Source organism: Lagopus muta, chromosome 15 (genome assembly GCF_023343835.1).
Source record: "Lagopus muta isolate bLagMut1 chromosome 15, bLagMut1 primary, whole genome shotgun sequence".
Taxonomy (NCBI): domain Eukaryota; kingdom Metazoa; phylum Chordata; class Aves; order Galliformes; family Phasianidae; genus Lagopus; species Lagopus muta.
Window position 1 is genome coordinate 6,655,315 of NC_064447.1, and position 24,008 is coordinate 6,679,322.

General features: G+C 42.2%; 1 protein-coding gene across 6 annotated transcripts in view; it reads right to left on the reverse strand.

The window, feature by feature from the left end:
- The window catches only part of EEF2K (eukaryotic elongation factor 2 kinase), a 25,441-nt gene continuing 1,433 nt past the window's right edge, over positions 1-24,008 (reverse strand). For 2 of the 6 annotated variants that reach the window (XM_048961152.1, XM_048961151.1), the window contains exons 2-19: positions 19,414-19,738; positions 18,049-18,099; positions 16,188-16,288; positions 14,660-14,720; positions 14,023-14,060; positions 11,779-11,950; positions 9,984-10,133; positions 8,074-8,206; positions 7,344-7,471; positions 6,523-6,724; positions 6,224-6,291; positions 5,410-5,487; positions 4,516-4,578; positions 3,783-3,917; positions 3,228-3,416; positions 2,718-2,842; positions 2,170-2,348; positions 1-1,521 (exon numbers count right to left, since the gene is read on the reverse strand). In XM_048961152.1, coding sequence (XP_048817109.1) covers positions 1,412-1,521; positions 2,170-2,348; positions 2,718-2,842; positions 3,228-3,416; positions 3,783-3,917; positions 4,516-4,578; positions 5,410-5,487; positions 6,224-6,291; positions 6,523-6,724; positions 7,344-7,471; positions 8,074-8,206; positions 9,984-10,133; positions 11,779-11,950; positions 14,023-14,060; positions 14,660-14,720; positions 16,188-16,288; positions 18,049-18,099; positions 19,414-19,659 — 2,229 coding nt within the window. In that variant the 5' untranslated portion in view covers positions 19,660-19,738 and the 3' untranslated portion in view covers positions 1-1,411. Of the gene's footprint in view, positions 1,522-2,169; positions 2,349-2,717; positions 2,843-3,227; positions 3,417-3,782; positions 3,918-4,515; positions 4,579-5,409; positions 5,488-6,223; positions 6,292-6,522; positions 6,725-7,343; positions 7,472-8,073; positions 8,207-9,983; positions 10,134-11,778; positions 11,951-14,022; positions 14,061-14,225; positions 14,721-16,187; positions 16,289-18,048; positions 18,174-19,413; positions 19,739-19,867; positions 19,940-24,008 lie in introns of those variants that run through there. The other 4 variants (XM_048961153.1, XM_048961155.1, XM_048961154.1 and 1 more) reach the window with 4 other exon arrangements.

The following is a 24,008-nucleotide window of genomic DNA, read 5'->3' on the forward strand; positions in this document are numbered from 1 at the left end:
AAGAAAAAAAAAAATCTCCATGCCATGATAATGCAACCACCACCATGTATGGCATAAGATTATGCAGACAAGATTCAGGAATTCAAGTGTTTGGGGATTATAATGTTTTCTCATTATAATCAGCAATTTTCTGAAACTGACACTTAAAACCATTAAACCATTTTTGGTCTCTTCTGGAGAACAGAGGCCTTCTAGAAACTACAGGAGACGATGCTAAAAGTCAGGTGAAAACTCCCCAGTGCTAATACCATGGAAAACAAGCTTTGTACCATATGGTAGTATTGAATAAATTACCCAACATAATCTGGAAATTTACATATATACTTGCATATATCCTTCATCAGTCAGCTCAAATCTATCAAAGCATCATGTGAAGTTACTATATGAACCATAAGAGAGCAGATAAAACACACAAAGCCATTCAAACCAGGTAAATTATTTTCTATACATAGATATAGGTAAATCAACATCACCTACGTTTTACAAATATCCCTCTGGAAATGCTGGGTATTGGTACTGGTATTCTCATTTGAAGTGAGATGTTCTCGCTTTGCTGAGAACTGAGATGTCTCTGTAAAATTAACTATATATTACCCATGTAGTACAGATCATTCTACTGTAAATCACTGGGCAAAAACTACTACATGAGATCAGTAGAATTCTACACAGTGAGGTTGTTATACTGTACAAAGTGTGAAAATGAGAGAGGTAGCTGGATGCCTCACCTCCTTAGGATCACTGATGTTTTTCTGATGGTAAAACATGTAGTGGTGGCAACAACACGTATTCTACTCTGAATAACCTCACTGTCATTCTGAAGCCTTTTTTCCTCCCCCTCTCCAAACTCTAAAGACTCTATCTAAAATTAATTTGAGAATAAACCAGCGCCCACTGAAAGAATGGGACTAGTTACTAGGGGGAGCTGCATGCTTTACATGCTTATACTGCACATTTACATTCACATACAAGTTTGGTGTGATACACCAACAATTAAGAAATGCTGTGAATGTAGGAAAGTTTATTTATCTTGTATGTGGGGGAGAGAAGAAAAATGTAAACACACTGAGCAGTAGCTGCGTATAAAGCAGGACATGTGAAACCCAAGCAGTCTTCGGCTTCACTTTTCATTAAAAAAAAAAAAATTAAAAAAAATTAAAAAAAATCAGCCTCCTCTGTTCTAACAGTTAAAAATATAGCTATATAAAAGGTCCAGAGTGTCTGTTCTACAGCTTTAAAACACTTGAATGAAATACGCTATAGTAACCTACATCCCAGCTGCATTTGTATTTCAAAAGAAGTTAGAAAACTAAAGTACAAAAAACTGCTAACGCCACAAAAATATATCTTTTTAGCTGCAAACATAGTAAGTCTTTTAAAAAAGTTTATCTACAAGAACTGCTTAATTGCAGTGTCATTCTTCCATCATTGCCCAAGCCTCTTCTGCTTTCTGGTAGTACTGATTTGCCAGTCTGCCCTTCATTGCTTCCATTGCTGCTTCTGCTGCTTCTGTGTAGAGATCACCTGAGGCAGGAAACAGTATCAGTGACATTGACAAGCTAAAGGCATCTCTCTTTATCATGAAGCAATTGAAGGACAAAAAGAGAAACTGGGTTCAAAATACAAGGCCAGATCTATGGGTGCAACTGGGTATTTTACTACTGTTAGCAGAGTTACATCAGCTGGGAATCTGGCTTTCACTCTTTAAGTTCAAAGTTACACATCTGGCTGCTGATGGCTCTTCAATGTATTTACAGTGACCATAAAATGGAGTAGCCCACAGGACCCTACAAGTTAGTATAGATTTATATGCCTAACATACAGCTTACATAATAACTAAGACAGCACTGCATAGGACCTGAAGTTATGGGTGTAACTTAAAATACAAGCAGCAACCTGCAGTTCAGTGGGCTCATAGGGAGTGAAGGATAACGTTAGCTTCTTGGTGTGCCACAAGACTGGAGCAGGCACCACCCACTACCCCTGTCATCAGCAAAATCTCTTCCCACCCCCTCCCCCCAGGATTTTCAGCCTTACATCACTCACTGTCATTACAACTTCAGGGTACCAACCCTCTGAATGCTTTATAGCTGAACAATGCAATGAAACGCATTTTTTAGGTATGTGAAAAAAAAGCAGAATTACTGCTTATAGAAAAAAAAGTGGACCCACCTGATCTCTGTGGGTCCTTGTCCAGGTGGAACCCTCCTGTCATTAGCATCTCTGCTTCCCTGGCCAGGAGGAGATACCGGGGCTCATCCTGAGTGCCATCATATTCACCTCCCTCATCATAGTCAGTCATGTTCAGGGCAGCGTTGTACCAGTACAGAGCTTCCTTCCAATCCTGTTCTCTGGTGTTAAAGAACATTTAGAAGGTGGTTATCTTAGAAAACAAATAAACTTTGCACTGTAGATTCAGAATTCAATTTTGCACTAGACTTTCAGAGCCTTGTTGGTCTCCAAAAACACAAGTGTTTTCACACAGGCTCACTAACTCTGCATTGTAGCACCAGATCACTCTATCAGGTGAGGCTGGGGTGACTTCATGGAGAAGTTATCAAGCTAAAGTGTCTTGATGAACTCCTAAGTGAGCTCTCATTACTAGTTGCATGCTTTTGGTCTTATAGCTTAATAGCTCTTCATGTGAACAGAAGATGTGCAGCAATTATAATACACAAATACACTAACTATAAGTTAGATCACTCAGTCATGCACAGTACCTGTCTGAACCAAGATTGACACCTGTATCGTATGCTCTTGCTACCAGAATCATGGAAGGCCGGTCTCCAGCTTCTGCTGCTCTCAGCAAGTAATCAAATCCTTTTTTTCTGTTCTCCTTTGTGTCCTAGTAAAATAAAGAAAACCTCTAAAATGAATGTTTTTAAGTACAACCACTCTTTCCTTTCTCTAACACTACATGCCTATTTTTCTGTAGGTTACCAATGGCTGCAAGTGTTGAATATGTCTGAAAAACAGGCTCCAAATTGCTGAGTAGATGAATAATAAAAGTACTTTAAAAACTTCCTAAAGATACACAACAATTTGCTGGCAATAGCAACAGGCAGTGGTTTTGGTGCTTTGTCCAAGTCCTTAACTACAAAGTCACTCATCTTCTCTGAAAATACTACAGAACACCTAACCATCACTTTGTCTCCATTTCCTCCTACTCTCATTTTTCCATGTGAACACAATTTTGGATTTTGAAATTTTCTTTCCTTTTTCTTGTTTACCTCTAAAGTGACCTCGGAAAGAATGTGATGTGGCAGCTGAGAGCACATGAGTCCTAACCCCACAATGGCTTCCAGCTCCCCGCAGTCTGCAGCGTGCTCCAGGTGGAACAGGGCCGACTCACGATCCCAATCCTTGTCCTTCTCACAGAAACGCCCAGCCTCATGGTAACGAACCATGGCCAGATGAACCTAGAGCACAGGAATGCAGGAAAGATACACAGGTTTAAGAATAGATCTGATTCTTCAGAAGCCACTGCCCATACTTCATTGAGGCACACGAAATACCTCACTGAGGTGACTACTTAAAGTTGTGTACGTTCCTGCATAATCAAACAGCAGAATCCTTCCCAAAGGAGCCCAACTACTGCAAGTCCAAAGGCAGACAGAATGCGTGGAACTTAGACATCCCTCATGAAATATGATTAGGTGACAGAAAGCATTACACACTTGCCATTTATTTTCACCTGCATGATTAACTCATGCGGGGAAGCACCCATACATAAATAAAAATACACTTCTTCCATCTGGAAAGAAGAGTTACCAAATCCATCCTACCTTCCCAAGGATTGACTTCCCAATTTTCTTTTCAAGTTCTAGTGCATTAAGCCTCTGAATTTCTTGAGCAACGCAGGATGGTCTGTGGACGTGGACTCTGGAAGAATTGTAGAGATTCCATTTCTCCACACTTACCTGAAATATGGAACATAACACCAACTTAAAACTTCCATACTATTCATTTTGATTGCCATTCAGAAATCAAAGCCTCTATTGATAGCATCACTGACCAGTAACTTATTGTTCTAGAAACTAGTTACAACGGGCTGTATTTTATACAAGCATACAAACAGGTCTGTTCTTCCCTAGTTCAATTACATGTACAGTGGTGAGAGGCACTTAAAATGCCACAGGCTTTAAAAACCTTACCCAGCTATGTATATGACACAATTTGAAAATAAAAGTGGAGAAATGAAATATCCAGTTAGGCAGAAAAAAATCCATAGAACTATGATTCTTTTTTAAGTTAGAAACCCAGGCAGTCACTAATTTACATTAGGTACCAGTTAAAGAGGTGACAATTTGTGATGGTATTTCTGTAAGTGAAAAATAAAGACAAAAACAAAAAAGAAGAACACAGAGGGGTAAGTTATTATTAGCAGAAATTCTGTAGCTGAAAAGGAAGGAAAACTGGTATCTGATTTAGTGATGTAAAGCTAAATGGTAGATGAGTGGAACAAAGGATAAGCAGAGTGGTAAACTCAGCGTCTATGAACATTTCTGTTTTGTTTACCCTTGCAGAGCTTCCCAAACTGTCTTCATCAGATTCATGTCTTCGGTTGTTGTTTGAATGGCCCTATGTTAATGAAAAGATTTGCAACATTTAATTTAAAGCAACCAATGTCTGCAAGTTACTCCCTTATATTACTCCTATCCAGGAAAACAGGGACAACAATTAAAATAGTTTCCAATGACTTCTCTTCACTCAGTGATACTGCAATATAAGATAAAAAGGAATATGCTGAGATGGTAAGGAATATAGAACCACCAAGCTTCAATCCTGTAAACTAGATATTCTATGAGAACTACCCTAAGATTTCCAAGGTGACAAAAAGAGTGCTACCCTTTAAAGCAATATTTCTCTTTCTTATCTGCAAATTAAGTATCTAGTTAAGATGTTCAGGTCAAAAAGCATTTCTTTGTAAGTTTTTATTTTAAGGCAGTAGCCACCTATCCCACAGGAATTCTACTGTCGCATATCATTTACTGAGAACAATATTAAATACTGTGATACCTCAAGCCATAACAAGTAATAGAAAGTAGAGGATGTAAAGTCTGAAAGCAGTCAGACTCACAGATTCAATATGACTTGCTATTAAGGAATGTTTCTCAAGTGCAACACACTACACTTGAAAAAAAAAAAAACAAACCCAAACCAGCAACCCATAAACCAACAATATGCAACCAAATGTGATGCTTGAAATTAAACTCCTCGTTACAAATCGTGTAAAGGTGTTGTGAATATTCCCAAGATGAGTAAGTAATTTTGCAGCATGAGGAAGTTTCTTTCCAACTGTTCCCTCTGTTCACAAAGTCTACATCAGAATGAAAATGAGATTCTTGTATAGAATCACTTAAAGTATGAACAAAAGGCTTAATTCTGCTAAGCCAACAGTCAGGTTCTTACCTTCTCTCTATGATCCAGATCTTCTAGCTCGCTTCTCTTCTCACTGGGATATCCACTGTCTCCACCATTTTCAAAATCCTACAAAAGATGAAAAGAAAGCATAAATTAGCATTATGCTTTGTAAGGACCTCATCTTGACACTTCCTCAGAGGAAAACTTCTGCTTAGTTTAATGAGGTATGCTGTGCGACCTCTGACAGACAGAACAAGACTTACAGACTCAGAAGGTACAGCTCGAGTCCATGTTTCCTCCAAGACACATGATAAATTAATAAATAAAAATCAAGGACGCGTATTTGATCAAGCCATGAGTTCATTTAATGTAGTTTTGAGTCTTAGGCAGTTGAAAGATAAAATAATTAATGGACAGCCCTGGCATGGTGGCTCTGGTGTAGGAAAATTCCTTTCACAAACTTACTGCAGAGAATCTCAACTGAGGAGACTAACATCCCTCAGTATGGATATTTGCAGAGACCTGATCAATGGGGATTCTGTTTAGATGTCATACCACAGCTGCTGGCAAAAGTGCCTAAGGCACGCGCAACATGCAGGCAGGGGAACAGATACATACTTTAATTCTCTGTTAAAATATACCAGATGTAAATAAATTTCTGAAGAAGAAAATAATGCTATTTCAAAATAAAATATTCTTCCTGTATAAGAAATAACAAATTCACACAGGTAATGTGACCTGCAGCACTGAGAGCAGGCTGAGAGCCTTCATGTGCTCTTACTGAGCAAAGCCTTCTGATAGTTCTTTGAAGAGATATTCATTAAGGAACAGCAATCTCATTTTCCATTGAAAAGACACTCACCCTTTGGTTGTCAAGCTGATCACAGTCTTTGTGAACCAAATTATCTACTTCATTGAACACGGGCCAATCTAGGACAAAAAAAAGTGCATCTTATCTAAAAATAACATGCCCAAGGAGAAAATTCTAGATGTTATCTTACTTCAATCAGTTTTTTTCATAAAAGCACCCTTAAGAAATGAAAACATTAATTGTCCACACAGAAGTACTTTGACTAAATACAACATACTGTGTATTTAAAACCAACCAAATGACACAACATTTAAGAACCCTCAAGGAAGCTATGTGTGAAGAGCACTCACGAAGCATGTCCATCTTTTGGCTGTGGGGGGTTGCAGAAGAAGGAGAGCAGGGCAGAGAGTCAAATGCCACATCACTCATGCTTTCATCTCCAGAGTTCTCAGACAGGCGGGAGAGCAGGGGAGGCCGACTACCAGAGATGGTTCTCACCCTGCTGCTGCCACACTTCTCCTCTGTGCCACGCAGAATTGTCTGAGCTGATTCCTTGCAAATTAACAAGAAAATCCCATGAGTAATGCTTCACTGTGTTCTGAATATGACACGTAAGTCAACATGACTGCTCCTCCACAGGGGCCCTCCACAGAAGTAGGGGGAAAGTAAGCATGTGTACATAACAACCCCCTTTGCACAGTTCTAGACCTCAAAAAATATCAAGTGCTGGCATCACTACAGCCAGAGGAAATTCTGGTTAGGAATGAATTCCATTCAAAACGTATCCCCAAGTTCCAGTCTTGCAAACATCAACTGAAGTTGAGATCAGTTGAAGCTGAGCAGTTCTATTCTTTTTTAGTTTCCAAATTAGTTTTGTGACCTAAAAAAAACCCCACGCTACTAACAATTTCAGCATTCTAAGCATTCAGATTTGGTCCTAAATATGTTTGCTTTGTGATGCTCCCAATTAAAGTTACTGAATGAATTCAGAGCCAAGGACAGATAAGTACATTTTAAACTGTTGTATTTTAAAATGCAACATTAGTAATTAACGTGGTTTTATGTGCCACATAAATCATATACTTGAGTTTTATTAACAGTGCTTTTAAAATTAGAATAAATCAGCTATACTGCTTAGCTACACTTTTCATTTATTTCCATCAGCACTTACAAGCAATTTGTTACTATGATCCAAGGCATCTTTTTCTTTGGATGAAAGGTCAAACGGTGCAAGGCCCATGCTTTTGCAAATCTTGTTACAGGAATGGGAATGAAAGAATAAGGCCATACCTCGAACACCTGTGGCATTGAAAAAAACTATGAAGGGTTTGCTCGAAGTTTACATGATGGATTATTTATTAAAAGCTAGATGTTCTAAAGCGTTTTCTAAGAAGCCAAAAGAAGACAGAAAGGAAACAAACAAACAAGTGAAAGTAGTCTGCAAAATCTTTAACAACTATGTATGCATGGAATATCATAAATAAAGAAAATTGGAGAGAACACCTAAACTTGATCCTGCTTCCAAGACCTGCTGTGTTCCATGAACAACTTCATGCATGGAGCTTTAACAACACGCAAGACTTACCTGTCTACATTCATCAGTGCCCACTTCTGCAACGTGGCAAGGAAATTAAAGGCCATAATTACTGCTTTCACGTTGTAGGAAACTACTTCATTTCATTACTCGTTTGGCCTAGGTGTGGGCCAGCAGACATAAGCCACAATCAGCTCCTGTTTTAAATCTGCCTGTGATAAAATCTACTAGCAACAGAGGTTCCCCAGCTGTTTCCAAGGCCCTCAGAGAAGTGCCTGCCTGCTCAGCCATGTAGCTGCTATTCAGCAGACAGCAGGAAGAAAAAAATACGCAGCCAGTAGCTCACAAAACAAGATACTGGTTTTACCTAGGTTGCCATCTCCAAAATCTGTACCACTCTCTGTATGGATTTGAGGGTCTGTGTAAAGATCTCCGACTCCCTGGATATCGACAATAATGAGTTGATGTCCTGAGCGCTCAAATGTGAAGTGACTGAAGGCCTGCAAAGAACACAGATGTCTGAGAAAACTCAGCCCTGAACTACCAAAACCAGCAACACTTCCTGTGACTGCTCAGAAAGTACAGATACTGTACTAGTGAAACAGACCTGGTAGGAGCGTCATGATGAAAGCAGTAAGAGACTAAGAGGATCTTACAGAGTTTTGTCCCTGCATAAGCCTGGCGTCACACAGATTATACTTGGGCATAAATTCTGGCTGACTGGCTCATGTGAAACCATGCAAGTCAATCAAGCTGGATTTTGCCCCTGATCTTAACCTGGAGGGCATAACAGAAACACTAGTAGTTTCTCATAAATTGTTTTACTAATTACTGCTACTCAGGCTGCATCAAAATACCCAACATCCTATGCAGTGGCTAACTAAACATTATTTGATGGGGAAGAAGTAATTGCTTCCCAGGGTTCAAATGTGGATGAAAATTTCAGACATTTGCTGAATGCAAACAAGTATCAGCTGCCTCTGTGACACTGCTTCTCCAACCTGGCCCAACTCTAAGACGGGCTAACAGGGGTAGGGGTGAAGAGCAGCAAGAGAACGTGCTTTATTCCTCTTTCCAGTACAGGAAATTCTGTTTCCCATGCAGTCTTGTCCCTCAGAGCTGCTAGGCAGAGGGAATAACCAGCAGCCAGCAAAGCCTGTGCACAATCACCTCTGCATAAACATTCTGGCAGTGCCAGTGGATCTCCAAACTCTGCACCTCCTGGACACTGCTTCTGCCACCAGGAAAAGCCCCACCACATTATGCAAAAGGAAAACATGAGCATCCCCTGGAATTCTTCCACTACTGTGCCCACTGGGAGGCCCTCCAGAACAGCTGATCTGGCTCTATATTCATGTATCAGACAGTAAAATGTACATTTGTATGCTTTAAATGCTGTGTTCCAAGAATGAGGTATAAAAAGCCCTTTGGCAGAAAGCTGAGCCATTAGGATCTTCTGGGAAGGCCTCCAAAAAAGTACTGCCAGGCCTGGGGGAGGTGACTGGTGGTGATAAACAAACACTTTCATTGCAGCAAATCTCACAGAACACTTTGTTCCCAAACTGTGAAAATTCAGCACTAACATAAATGTCCTGCTTACACTGAGCATCGCATAAATACCTTAAAAACAGGGGAAAATGAAACTAACATAACTCTCAACTCTCCATAAACACTCATTTGATATGCTAATCACTTTGCATTCTTTGTAAAGTATTTTAAAAGCTCTGTGAACTACAAGAATTCCAATCGCTTGTAATCCATAGCTGTGTTGTTATAAGCAATCTCAGATTCACCTACTCAGACACTGCAGCTGATAAAAAAGTTCTTAAGCACAAATGCAGATGATGTTTATTTGGTTGAATTAGATATCTGCCACCTCCTGTTGTGTATTACTCTGAGGTAATAGCAGACTACTTAGTTACTACTTACTACAAATTAAAGCCTGCCTTAACTCAGGAATTGTTTTACTGCCTTAACTCAGTAATTAATTAAAATTACAGGCATCAAAATCCTTAGAGGCAAAAGGCTTATGGCTCCCAAAGAGCATTAAACATGTTCAACTCCACTAAAAATCACCAGACAGTGAAAAGCAAAAAAGAACTGCTCAGCACTGAAAAAGCAGGCCCCTGTTAAGGGGAGGAGATACTGCAAAAAGAGAAATTCATCTGGCATTGTACTGTAACGCCTGCAGTTTCCTTTCTTGGCAGTAACACTTCTGGACACAGCCAACAGACTGCTCCCAGCAGACTCTATGGAAAGTGTAACACAAAGCCTCACTTGCGGAGTGAGACGAATGTTGTCATCTCGCACAAATCCAGAATTTGAGTTGTATTTGATGTATTTGCCCTCAATGTAATGTTCCACGTGAAAGAGAGGCTTTCCGGGTCTGTTCTTCATTTCGATTATACAGGTCTGTACTATGTCCACCTAGGAAGGGAAGGAAAATAAACAGTGACTATCAGAATACTGTCTTCAGATCAACGTGCGTGCGAATGCTCCAGCTGGGAACACTTTGCCAAATAATTGCCAAGATCTGTCTGTTTAACAGAGGGATGGAGGATAAGCCATTTGCTGCTTTGGCTATTGAAGGAATTTCATAAATTAAAAGCAGTCACTTCAAAACAGTTTGTTTCTGTAAAAAAAATCCTACTGAAAAATTCTTAGCAAATGTTGGCTATTTTATTTCTTTGGAGACTTTAGGAATGTGCTGCAAAGAGTCTGTGTCCAGATACCAAAACACACAGTAACCACTGCACAACTTGTAGATGTGCTTCTTCAAAGAAGAACTGAAGACTTTCTGCCATACAGATATTTCTGTATCTGGCCCACCTTATCTCTCTGCATCAGACACATTCCTAGCCCAGCATTCCTAGAACCCAGCATAACTCTCACTGTGATTACACCTTTCTCCCATGGCATTTAGAACTTGACTAGATTCTTCCCTGTGTCCTTCAACCTTTACCTCCTTTCGGTACTGCCAAACAGACAGTTATTAACCAACCCTTTTCTGGAATGCAACACATAGTCCACATAGTCAGAAGCGCTCACTAGTTTTTAGCTATCAAACTGTGAAACAACGAGGCACACATTTTGACCCAGGAGTCCTGTCCAATCTCACATCACAAGCAGCCTGTGGTAGAACCAAAAGCAGGACTCAAGGTGCCACAGAGCAAGGGCAGTGCCTTTCCAATCCTTTCTTCCTCTCAGTTGAAGCCACAGTAGCAGATTAAAGCTACAGCAGCAGCAGATTAAAGCAGTTTATGCACACTGATGCGTACCACAGATGGCCAACAAACAGCAGCTACTGCCTGGGAATGCAGAACAGTGCAGCCCTTCATTCTTGCATCATAATTCTTGTCTTTCAAAAAGCAGATTGGTGCTGGAGGTGCTTTTGTGCAGGAATAAAAGACCAGCTTTGAATCTTATGCGTTTGTGCACATTCCTTGCAAAGAGAACAAAAGCTTTTCTCAATATCCTGAGCCTGGTCTGATGTTCCATCTACCTGGGAGCTGCACACAACTTAATGCTTTGCTCTTTACATATTGTACTGAGACACCTAAAGGAGAAGGAGTCACAGCATCCAAATTATTTCACCAGTCCCCGGGTCCTGGAAGGGTTGTATCTGAACAGCTCCAGGTTCTCACTTCTTGATATCAATGCTAGAGAGGTATCCAACTAAGTGCACAAGACTTAAGCAACTACTTCACTGGAGCACTAACAGTTAAGTGCCTGCTGAAACTGCTGCTGGAAATACATACTGTGACATCTGGTTATCTGAAAAGCAGCTGGGTAAACACCAAAAAGAGCAAAGCAAACATCATTTGATTTTGGTGTTCAGTCAACACCTGAGAAAAGTCTGACATTGACAAAGTGCCTAATTTTGGGCAGCAGAAGGCAATTTTGGCAATTATTTCATTAAAACACAACTACCATGATGATGAAAGACAGCAAAAGACCATTCAGCAATTAAACATAATAGACTGTGAACAACTAATCCCCCCTACATACATTTGCAAACTATCTAACAGAAGAGCAGGACTGAATTATTGCATAGCAAGACCTCTGGATGTACCTGCTTGGGTGGTTTGTGCCGGTTGTACTCTTCTCCCCAGAGCTTTGCTTCCATCTGAAGTCGGACATCCTCAAAATACACCTCCCTGCCTACGCTCTCTATGTACCGCTTGGCAACGTAGTTATAGGCAGCTTTCCAGTTCTGAGTGTGTAAGAAGTTGGACAACTTTTTCCTGGAAAATAAATCATGTTTGAATTTTAAAAGAAGTCATTTTAATTCAATCTTCCCCATTTCTTTGTCTCCACTGACAAAGTCAGGCCATGAGATCAGGATGACTTTCAGTCTGGAGTAAATCTTACATCGTGTACCAGATAGATTATCTGAAAAGCAAAGCACAGGTGGGGAGAAAAGGAAAAACTAGCATTCCATATGAATGGCTGGGAGTCTTCTAAGCACGTGTTTCATGTGCCTGCTGCTACTTCTCTGAACTTACCACTTTCCTGACTTTTCTCCCACCATTCCCTCCCCCCCTCAAAAAAAAAATATCACAAAACACAGTATGAAGGAGTTTTACAGCCAACAATTATTTCATGTAGGAATGAACAAGGAGTGGCATTTCAAACAAGAAATGAGAGAAGACAAACCTCTCCTAAGAGAAGAGCAAAGTGCTGCTTTCTCAGCACACAAGGGTGATAACTGCTCAGTATCCTCTTCTCCAAGAAGGAGAACTGTAGATTACCCTTTTTGCCCTGACTCCAGCTTCTGTTGGAGTGCAAATCTCTAATCCACAGGTCCCTCAAGAGTGAAGAAAAAGACCTCCTATAGGGTTACACAGCCACTGTGACACAGGCCTTAGAAGGAAGGAGCAAGTGAGCTAAGAATTACAGACAGAATTTGAAACCTGTCCAGATCTCTTAAGAAACAAACTTTGCTGTATAAAACATTTTATGTGCTCTTCTAAAGCCAACACTCCCTGAAGTTTATTGAACTAAGCACAGCTAATGCCATCACTGTAATGATGAAAGACCTGCATAAATCTACAGAACTCCAGATGGGAATTATCAGTGCACCACTGAGATTTATAGACTATTTAGGACCAGGAAGATGACACATAAATTACATTTTCTTTGTGCAATAGGTTAAGCTGCAAAGATAAATCTGTTCCTGTCTCTACTCAAGATATTCCCTAATGTGAAACTCGGTCATTCAGAAACAAAAACTAAAAGCAGAGTGAGCAGATCAAGATTTGTTACTTCCTAGGCTTCTCTACTGCTTATCTACGTGGCTCTGCAAGCATGGAGCCACCAGCATGAATCCATTCCAAAACAATGAAGAACTGAATGACTGAGGGGTTACTCTGCCCCTTTTTCCTGAAGTTCAAAACAGCATGCTTTTGATATTCAGAAGTTTCTCTTCCCAGAAATGAAACCAGACATGAAATACAGTCTCTTTAGATCCTGCAGCTGGAAAGTGGAGAGAAGAACCTAAAAGTGCACATGTACATTCTCCAGGAAAGTCATATCCAGAACCTGAATGAACAGGGTACTTTTCTAGGACAGACTCATTTACAGGTAGGTGCTGATGCCCATAGACATATTTCCTAATATTCAGAAGACAACAAAAAAGTTCCTTTTGCCTTTCCTCACACTTCACTGTTCTGGAATGAACAACTGCTAATGTTCAAGCTCTGTCTTACTCAGAACAAGATGTCTGGTACCCGTGATCCAAAGGAAACTCTGGGAGGACAGCCTTCTTTACTAAAGAAGGCCTTTTAGGTTGAGATCACATGAACTCAGCTATTCTTCTCCTTTTTTCTGTGCCCAAATATGGGCCTGGAGATGGCCTTCAGACTGCACACCAAATTTAGAGATAATATGGCATACTTAGAACCCAATAAAAATGAAACAAAGCTGCTGCTTCTGTATTTTTATGAATATTTTGCCTCCAAGAGATGGTGGAAATAGCATGAATTTATGAACTGCTAACTGACAGTATAACTTGCTGGAGCCAGGCACAACTGCATGTTATCCATGCCACTGTGGTTACAGTAAAGGCTGTGGGTTGGCTTTCTAAAGCAAGCTCAGTGGATACATGCATCACACTTACTTAAGAGAATGATCTGCTTTGTGAATCCCACTCCGTGTGCTGTGGCTGAAGTTGCATAAATAGGAGTAAACCCCTCAGCTACACCTTTTAGAAAAGCAAAGTGGGGAGCTGCACTTCGCTTAGATGCCCCATTTGTGAGAAACTCCAGTCACCACAGAAGAAAATACTGCAGTAAAGATAAAGCTAGCGAACACTTACGTTCTGAAACATTCTCGCATTGCTCCACGGCCAAAGGGCTGGGGAAAAGGAAAAAACAAACCTGTCACTGTCATTTTCACAAAGTTCATTTCTAACCAGTAAGAGACACAACAATGCCCTCCTCCCCCTTATACCCTGGAAAAAGTAGTTCTCAGATAGGCTCTATAGCATACCCATACCCACAAGGAAAACTGAAAACCCACCATCCACTTGAGGCAGTAATCTGGGAAAAAGAAACAGAGCAAGGTGATTCCAACTCATCGCTAATCATATGATTTAGCTACCAAGTGACAGCAGCTTCTACCCTCACATACTGAACATAAGTAGGCCTACTGCCAGGCAGAGATGAGGCCAGCAGGAAATGGGAGGGCTGAAATGGGAGAGATCTCTGGGAAAGAAACAAATGCCTCTTACAGTGCTGACGGGGAAGGTCTGATTCCACGTTCTACTGTTCTGGGAAGAAAAGTGTGCTGGGATACCAAAACATAATGCATGAGCCAGAATAGAAAAGAAAGGAGAAAAGAAGCATCAAAGCTTTTATGTGAAAAAAAAATCCTGCTGCCATTAGTCAGTAATAAGAAGGACACAATAAATTTGAGTGCAGACACAATAAACATGAAGGGCAGTGTGATCTTACTTGTGAAGCCATCTTGATGAGAACTTCATCTTCAACCCAGTCCCCAGTAACTGCATTGTACCTGCAAAACCAGAAGTTGTGCTTCTTAAAAGTAACGCAGAACAAACCAAAATCTTCCCATTTTCACCACCTATGCTTCCTCATCTCTAATTAATTGCTTGAAAGGCCTGCTGCCATCCAGTATCACTTCCAGTCCTCCTACCATGCTCCTGCCCTCCTTCCATGGTTAGTCCTTCAAGTGAGAAAGAAGAAATTTATCCCTCTTCAAATGGACACTGAATCCTATGGATAATAAACAGACTCTGCTACCAAAGCTCGAGTTTTGCAACAATATAAAATAGGCCTCATCTGCTTTGGTAGTAAATCTCCTCTGTGATGCCTAGGCAGCTCACTGGGGGCACAAAGAGCCCTACCAACTCTACAGGCTATGGCTGTGACAAGCAGAGGGGCGTAACACTGCATCACAAGAGAAGCAAGTCTCTGCACAACCCCATGGCAATATGAACCATGACTCCAGTTTCTCCTCATCCCCCTTAACTCCCAGTACAGTAAAACCAAACTGAAAACCAAAGGAGCTGAGTCACCAACACAAGATTATTTCCAGCCTGACTCCCCAGCCCTGCACCAAGTATTTCATGCATGTATACACTTCAGTTCCCATTACATATTCTGTACCGCCCCTGTTTGCAGCAGGCAAAAGAGTTAGAAACAGAAATACTCGAGTCATCTCTTTTCCATGGGATATTTAAGCAGCCCTAAACCTGTGTGCAAACTGTTTCAGGACTGAAATAGTGTGGCAGATCAGGACCAGATGCAGTCTGTGGAGAAAGACAGTGCAGAGTGACAACATCATGTGATGGGAAGGGAGGCCTCCCCAAACACTGATGCTCAGGGGTAATTAGCTGGCCTCTACCTCCTACCCATTCCTCCTAGAAACCTGTGTCAGTGGGGTAAACGTTTTGGCAAAGCCTGTGCTAAAGCACTGAGAATAGCTCACAAGGCCAGACTGGGTTTCAGCACGTACACCACGCTGAGCTATTCTGGGCTTTGTAAGGATGTGAATTCCAGCCACACGCAGCAATACTGCACAGATAAGCAACACTGAAACTGTTACTTTGGGAAAGGCACGGAATGTAGTTTTTTTTCCTAAGTTATTTAAGTAACTTGCAATATAGATATAAAATACTATGAAAAAACTCTCCTTTATTGGAATTTATTTCCTTATTAGATTAAGTTTACAGAATTAATAAGACGATCAGAAAATACTTGTTTCCTATCTGTACGGTGAAACTGCTTAGGTGGTAGAGGGAAAAGAACAAGATAGTGGTTTGCTGAAAGGTTTAATTGTCTGACTGCATGCAGTGTTTATGTACTGCTGGGAGATTCAGTTAAGACACACTCATTTTGGACACTACTGAAAGGTCTTCAGCCATGTAATTACACGCACTCTATACCACACCAACACAGCCCTTGCTTAAGACATCAGATTCTGTTTCATTCCAGCGTTAAGAGCAAAAAACCCCCAGACCTGTAGCGAGTGCCGTGTTCTGTCTCGATGTCCTCAAGATGAAATTCTGCCCAAGGATCAGGCATGTGCTTAGCTTTCTCAATAGCATGTTTCCAGGTTTCCTGAAGGAGTTGCAAACCAGTAAATTATTTACAGTCAGCAGCAGCCCATGAGAAGGGCATTTTCTAGAGAACGCAGGGATCTCAGTGTTACAAGGAGGTGCAGCTGCACAGCTCCCCAAAGCACTGCTGACAGCGGGAGCAAGATATGGCAGACTTCCTCCATCATTTTATTTCCCTTTTTTCTGTATTTGGTACAGAAGATCACCCTGATATTTTATAGTTTCAACTATTATGAAGTAGGTCAGAAATACACTGCATCAGGTTTCATTTCAATTCCTACCATCAGAAAGTTACTGAGAACAGGTAATCTGGTATAGTATACACCAAATAGAACTAGCAAAAATTACTGGCAAACATCCCTCATATAGAATATAAATAACAATGCCACACCTAAATGATATGAATTCCCTTCTGCTTTTCTATCTTTCTGTAACTAAAAGCACTTGCTGGCAGTATAAGCATTAAAAGAGCATTAGCAATAGAGCAATATGAAGGAGGAAAAACAGTGTGATAATCACCAAAGCCTGCAAACTGTGCTCAGTGTAAGAAACCAGAAATCGGCATGTTGTAAAAAATAGATTATCATAACAATTCCAGACTAGTGACTATTTCAATCCCCACCAACTCACCTGCAAAAGCTGAAAGGAATTTGCTGGAATTTAACATCTTGCTCTGCCAGCTCTATCAAATTAATTTCTCTCAACACTTTTATTACTCTTTTTATATTGTAATGCTCCTAAAGAACTGGAGCCACGATCCTGTAATGCCTTCTGCTAGGTGAGCAGGAGAAAGGGATGCTCTGCTCCCTTGGTCAAACAGCACCTCTGTAAGTGAGGAAATACCAGCCTCAAAGACTTTGATACTGCCTCTGAGACCCAATTTCAAATATGCAGAAACAATTATAATTTTTACAATTTTATTTTTCCACTTCATATTTAAATCTCAGCCAAAACTTTAAAAAATGCTGTATAAAATTATTTCAGCAATGATATCAAGAAGTATGGCCGTGTTTATTTAGGCAGTAAATCAGCACACTCTAAAAATTCAAGTATGTCCTTTTCCACCAAGAAAACCATGAAATGAACACAAAACTATAGTAAATAAAGTAAGGTTAAAAGACTCAGTGAGAAAAAAATCTTTCTGCATGTTTTTTAGCAAAAATGCTGTTGCCTCAGATCATGTGATGATGCACATTTCATACAGGCCTGGGCACACCTAACTGTGTATGCAAAGCATAAGCAGGGACAGACACAAGAATTAGGTGGTCCCTTACCTACCTCAAACCATTTTCAAGTAGGGTGCCTCTCTAAAAGGTGATGTGTCCACGATACATAGAAATGATTTAAACAAATGAGTTTTGTGCTTGATCTTGCGAGGTGCTCTGCATACAGCTCTGTTCTAATCTTCAAATGAACAGCAAGTTGGATGTTGTGTAAATGTACTGAGTGCTGTTTTCCTCCAGCATATGGCTGCCATGCAGACCAAGCAGACATCTTGCTACTATTCTGTTGTTGCCCACAGTAGGAAATACAGTGAAGAAACAACTGCAGAGGCATGCTTTAAAGGAAATGCTAATTCAGGGCAGAGAACAACAGGTGAGTACTGTTTCACTGAACAGCTATCTTGATCACATATGGGCTGAGGCAAGCAGTTCTTTCAGCAAAAAATAAATCATGAACAAAAACAGTCACAGAAGGGGAAAAAAGGACAAAAAAAGTTATGCATCTATTAGATACGGTGTTCACATTGTTTTAACCTACCCGACTACGGTCAACCACAGAGCCGTGCTTAGAGCGATGCTGTGTGTCACTCTATAGGACGCATAGAGACATGAAAGTAGGAAAACACAGGTGATAAGTCAATTGATTGACAAATAGCCTCCTCTCTGTTAATTAAAAAGAAGTTTTTTCCACTTAAAAGCCGCTCTTAGACTGAATCCCTCATTTAAGTTAATTCTTAGAACATCTGTCAACAAACCTGTTCAAGTTGGCAATTTTTTCAAACAGGAGTTAAGAGTCTTGCTCAGTACCTAGCAAATTAATCACTGCTGAGGGCTGTCTAAAGGCACAGCACTGGCAGTAACTGTTCCATCTCTGCAGTTCCTTAGCAATGCCCCACGCTGCCAGCAGCTCTGGTGGAGGTTATAAGGTGCTGTCAGCCCCAGCTGGCTGCTTCGTTCTGTCAGAAGTCACCATTTCTGTGACTTCAGCAATGTTTGGAGAGCTGCCTGCTCCACATCTGATCACGTTTTATCTGTGCTAGAGCCAAGATACCAAAGCAGGCCTTGCAAAGCCCAAAGCACAGCACACGTATTCTGCTCTCCCTACTGCAGGACATAAGCTTACAGCAGAAGCAGCACAATAGCTTAGGAAAGAGGAAATTAATGCAGTTTAAATCCTTATCAGTTTTATCTCTGGCCACGTGACTCAGAACTCCCACACATATGCAAACCCAGGGGCAGGTTTTTACTACAAAACTAATTACAGACCAATCTCCCCACAGGTCTTAACTTGTCTAGCCCGGCACACATTAAGATCTGTTCCATTGTCTATACTAAATGTTTTACTCCTCACATTCTTTAGAAGATGTACATTCTAATGGCTTCTCCTAACTAGCTTTCGCAAAAACCTTACTGCAGACAAAATGGTTTCACTTTTGATGGATTATCTGTCAGCTGACCTACATAAAGCCTCTGGTATCTCTGCAGAAACAAAGCATGCATTAGGCATAACTGAGATTTCAGAGTATCTATTAAATAAACAACGTTAACATTTTAGTAAAGGGTGCATGAATAAAACTCTAAACCTTAGTCTAGAGAAAATCCGAGGGCCGTTCCAGTTGAGCATGAGCAGTGCATGCTACGGGTATCCAACCATGCAGTGCCTGTCACTTCTGGTTTTGAGGCTTTGTCTCCTGGGGATTCCCCCCCTGTCCTAAGAGGGACAGTCTGCAGTTCAGTGGCAGACCACCTGCTTCATGGAATTAACTGCAGGTCTGGAGACAACAGACTTGCATGTTTTACTGAAAAGTATTAGTTTAAAGAAACAAAGCAGTTACAGAACATTTCCCTCTCATGCCACCTATGCAAAATCCAAACCTTACTGAAGGCTGCAGCCAGTACTTACCTTGTAGTTAAAGGAGTTTCTAGGAGAAGAGCTAGAACTGTACTGCTCGGTTTTGGCTAAGTTGCTATAATAACTGTCAACTTTACTACTGGCAGACTTGTTAGAAACTGGATCATCAGTTATTGGGCAGATGTAATAGTTGTCTTCATCATCACTGTCTGCATCCAGGTAATTTCCAGAGGTCACTTCGGTCAATCTAGCATTATCAATCCCTTCCATACGGAAGATAAGGTCCTCGTCGGCCATGGCTGTGGGAGGGCACTTTAACTCCTGCACTGAGGGAAGCAGCCACTGTTCCAACGCACATGCAGGCAGAGGGGAGAACCTGGATGAGAGAGAGAAGGAAAAAAAATGGAATGAGCCATTATTCAAAGAACAACCCTACTGGAACTGCTCACTGGCCAATAAATAAATACGATCTGCATTTGGCTGTATAAAAGCGAGCCCTGAGTACCTGTGTAAGGTTTTCAACTCCTCAGTGCTAGATCTGGGTTTGCAGAAGGTAGAGGCCTCTGGGAAGGCTGTTTTAAAATGGCTAGAGGACTGCCAAAGAAAGATCAGCAGGCAATGTAACCCCGTGAGACTGCAGGGACTGCACACCGCCCGCTGCTGCTGTTTGCTCACATTCCCAGCTCATCCCCTGCGTGTTTTTACCCTTCACCATCTGACAAGTGGAGTTTCACAGCACTGATCTTCAGAACTCAAGGGAGCTGCGCCTCACACATTACATGGCTGAGTCCTCATTTTTTAGGACAACTCTTACTAAGGATATTGAATATAAAATTAACATACAAAATTAATAGCCAAAGGAGTTTGAAAGGATTACTGGGACAAGACAGAAAATTGCCCACAGCCCTGCCAAGACTTAAGCAGGCATTAGCTCCTACCCACCAAATGGCCCGAAGGGTGAAGCACATTGCCAGGACAGGACAACCCTGGGAGGACAAAGCACAGAGGAGGCCAAGGAGGGGGTGCCTGGCATTGAACCCCACTGCTGCCAAATGCAGTGCAGGTCTGGCAGTCTTCTGTGCAGCCCACCATAGCAACCTCGTGTACACATATCTCCGTTCACCAAAATAAGGGCTTCCAAATGACATGAGGAGCAAAGGGTAAAAGGAAAGCAGTAACTTACTCTGGAAAGCCTACAAGAACAGATCCCACTGCATTTTCTTTTATTTGAAAGGTACAGATAAATCCAGCTGCTTACATGATGATCAATAGCAATTGGTATATGGCAAAAAACGTATTACATTTTGAAGGCTTACAATTGATTTAAATTCACCATAGCAATGCAATTACCCTGCCAGTGCTCCCAATACCTCCACAGCTCCCTACCACAACATCAGAGCCTTCCTCCCCACTTGGCTCAATCCTTTCTAATGATTTGCATTATTTTAACAACCCAGATAACTGCAATCAGTGGAGCAGAGGATTGTTTGAAGCACATTTCCAAAAACCCTGTGGAGAGAGCAGAGCCCATCACCACTGGAGCTGGGCACCAGCCTGCAGTAAATGCCACGGTCCTAAAGTTCATCCTCTGCCTCGTACAGATCAGGCAGCAGCTAGAATTACAGCTGAGCTATTTCCATCACATAGAGCTTACATGAAAAAACACTGTCCTGGATTAATGGTTCTTGTGCTTAACAAAAAGAGACAGCTCCGTAACCTCAGCTTTTTAGTAGCTCCCTGGACTGTAAGAGAAAAGAATAGGGAAGGTTTGGCTTCCCCTGGGGCCAAAATGAACTAAGCAAAATGAAAGTTTAAAAGATAAAAAATAAAATCAGATATGCAACAACGGCAGAACACACTCACTAAAATATGCTCTAGTTTTTCTAAGTCCGGGAGGTGACTTGTTGTATTTAGATAAGGCCTTTTGACACATTAAGCAGTGTTAAAGACCGCAGGGAGTTCCACAGCAGTACCAGAGGAGCCGCCCTGCAGCACGGCCCACCTTCCCAGTTACTGATGTCACTTTCAGTGAGACAGAGCATTTGGGATGCACAGCTCCACTGGTGCAACAGCCACGTAATATAAAAAAGGCGAGGTGAGTCATGAACGTGTTTTTTCCTGGAGCTCAGGTTCCACCCCAGCCATCTCACCACGGCTCCATGCCCAGCAGCCTCTGCCCATGCAGTGGCGATGATTCATCAGGACCGAACACAAGCGCTGCCTGCAGCTCACACGCTGCCGGCCACACGATGTGCATGGCACCATTCTGGGGAAGGAGGAGGTGGCCACTTTGCAGACCTGTCACATCTTCCCTTCCACAGTATGGCTTCAGCCAAGCAGATTCCAGCACACGGAGGTGATGGCTGCAGGCCCTGCAGTGCTGCAGCAGAGCACCTTCCATGCAAGCGTTCGTTTCCGTCCATCTCCTGCAGCACAGCCACATTCACATGTTGGGATGGGTACCCTGCTTCCCAGGGAGTATTGTGCCCAGGCTTTGCATTGCTTCTCTTCACCCCAGGCTCCAGGTGATCTCAGCACAAGTGCCCTTTCACCTTCACTCCTGCTCTTTTCCACTCATGCTACCAAGCACATATCCATGGGGCTGCTGAGATATTGAGGACAGCATGAACAGCCAGACTGGGCCACTGCCATGGTTCATCTAATGCCAGTGAAACCATCTCTCTGCCATGCACATTTGCTATTTGTCTCCTCTGTCAAGAGCGCAACATACAGCCGATTGCTCCTGGACTCCCTCCTGGTCTCCCCACTGCCATTCAGCACTGAGGTTGCAGCCAAACTGACCACAGCTGAACTGACAGGCGAGAACAACTCTGCTCATAGGAGCGCCAGAGGCCTGGCCACAAGCCTGTGGGCACAGCACGGCGCTGCTGCCTCCGCACAGCCTGCACACAGCAAGGCCCTGCAGGAGGGCCAGGCACTGCCTGACTCCACTGGGCATCTTCCTCCTTAAAAAGAACACTGCAGATTTACAAACGTCAGCATAGCTGTTAAACCTCCATCAGGGATTAAGGGTGCTCCCTGTGAAGTGAGCAGAGCCCAGCAGCACGCACTGCCAGGCCCCTGTATCAGTGACCATGTCCTCTGCCTCCTACACTGCCACAGCTGTCTCAGCACTTCAGCTTTAATTACTCACATCTCTCTGCCGCATGAGGAATAAGAAGGATGAGATGACTGCAATAATCACCCAAACCTTCATACAAATTTTGCTGGCTCTTCAGATGGATACTGTGCATATACTGCAGTCAGGCCTGCCTGTTTTGTTGTCAATTTGAAGGCAAAAGTAAACCGTGCAGAGCAGCACATCCTGATTTGTTGCACACGATGCACTGCTTAGAGCTCTGAAAATGATGGCCTTCTGCACTTCCAGCACCTGGCACCTGCCGTGTTCTCAGCGCCATGCAGATATCAACCTTCCTGCCAGCACCCAGCTAACAGGAATAACGCGTTTTACATGCTGGAAAAAATGGGGCAGGAAAAATCAAAGCCCGTGGAAGAGATGGAAGGCTGCCTGAACACTCAGAAAACACACCCACACGTTCATTAGCGCTTCCAAAATCAAGCCCTGAAGCACACAACTTCAGGCAGACACACCTACTGCCTGGTTCTGGAGCTGCTGCACCCAACCAGTTCCACCAACCAGCCCAGAAATGACAACTCCAGAACTAAGTGTTCACTCTCAGTGCTGCTCCTCAGCTCTATGTACACTCTGCCCTCCTCCAACAGCAGCAGAAAAACCCCAGGTCCTGCAGGGCTCGCAGCCACAGGAGGTGCAGCACAGCTGCCAACAGATGGTTGCTGTGGGACAGGTCAGCTGCTGCAGGCAGTCACACACAGCAGGTGCTTCAGGCCCAGGGTGCTGGAGCAGCAGCAGTATCAGGAATGCTGCCACTCGCTTTGTAAATTGAATACTATTGCAGAAATCACTTTGTCTTTTGTCTCTCTGTTATTCTTGCAACTGTGCTTCTTGTAAAGGGCTCAGGTTTACCTTGAAAATGGAGTCACTAAATGCTGCCCTCATGTAACATGCTCTTTAAAACAGAATTCAATAATCAAATTTTAATCACACAAGCACTGCTCTAAACTTAACAGGCTTTTCTTGACCAAAAGCCCTACAAAAAACCCTGAGCTCCATTCCAAGGCTTACATTCTGCACTGCTGCATTACAGCACAAATCCAAACCATGCAGCAGCTGTTACTGCTGCTGTGCTCCCATCGTTCCTCCTCTGGTCCATGGCAAAAGCTTTCCACGGGCTAAGTGGCAAAGAAGAGCACACCAACCCACTTTTTCTTTTAAAAATCAACCCTGTGCTATGCGATTAAAGAAGAAAATGTCAGATACAATCAATTATTAAATCTGATTACATTTCTACTAATTTTAGGCTTTTCCAATGATTGTCTCAACTATTTTTTCTTTCTCTCAGCATTACAATCAAGAGCCACGCTACCAGCACAGGGAGGTGAGTTGCAAGGACAATGCTCCATGTTGCCAAACATAGTGCATGTGCAAATACACAACCAGAGGGGAGGATTCACACCAGAGCGCTGACAAAACACTGCTTACTTCTGCAGGGCGCCTGTTGTGATGAGACAGCTGGTACGGCAGAATCCCTGAGCGAGACCCCAGG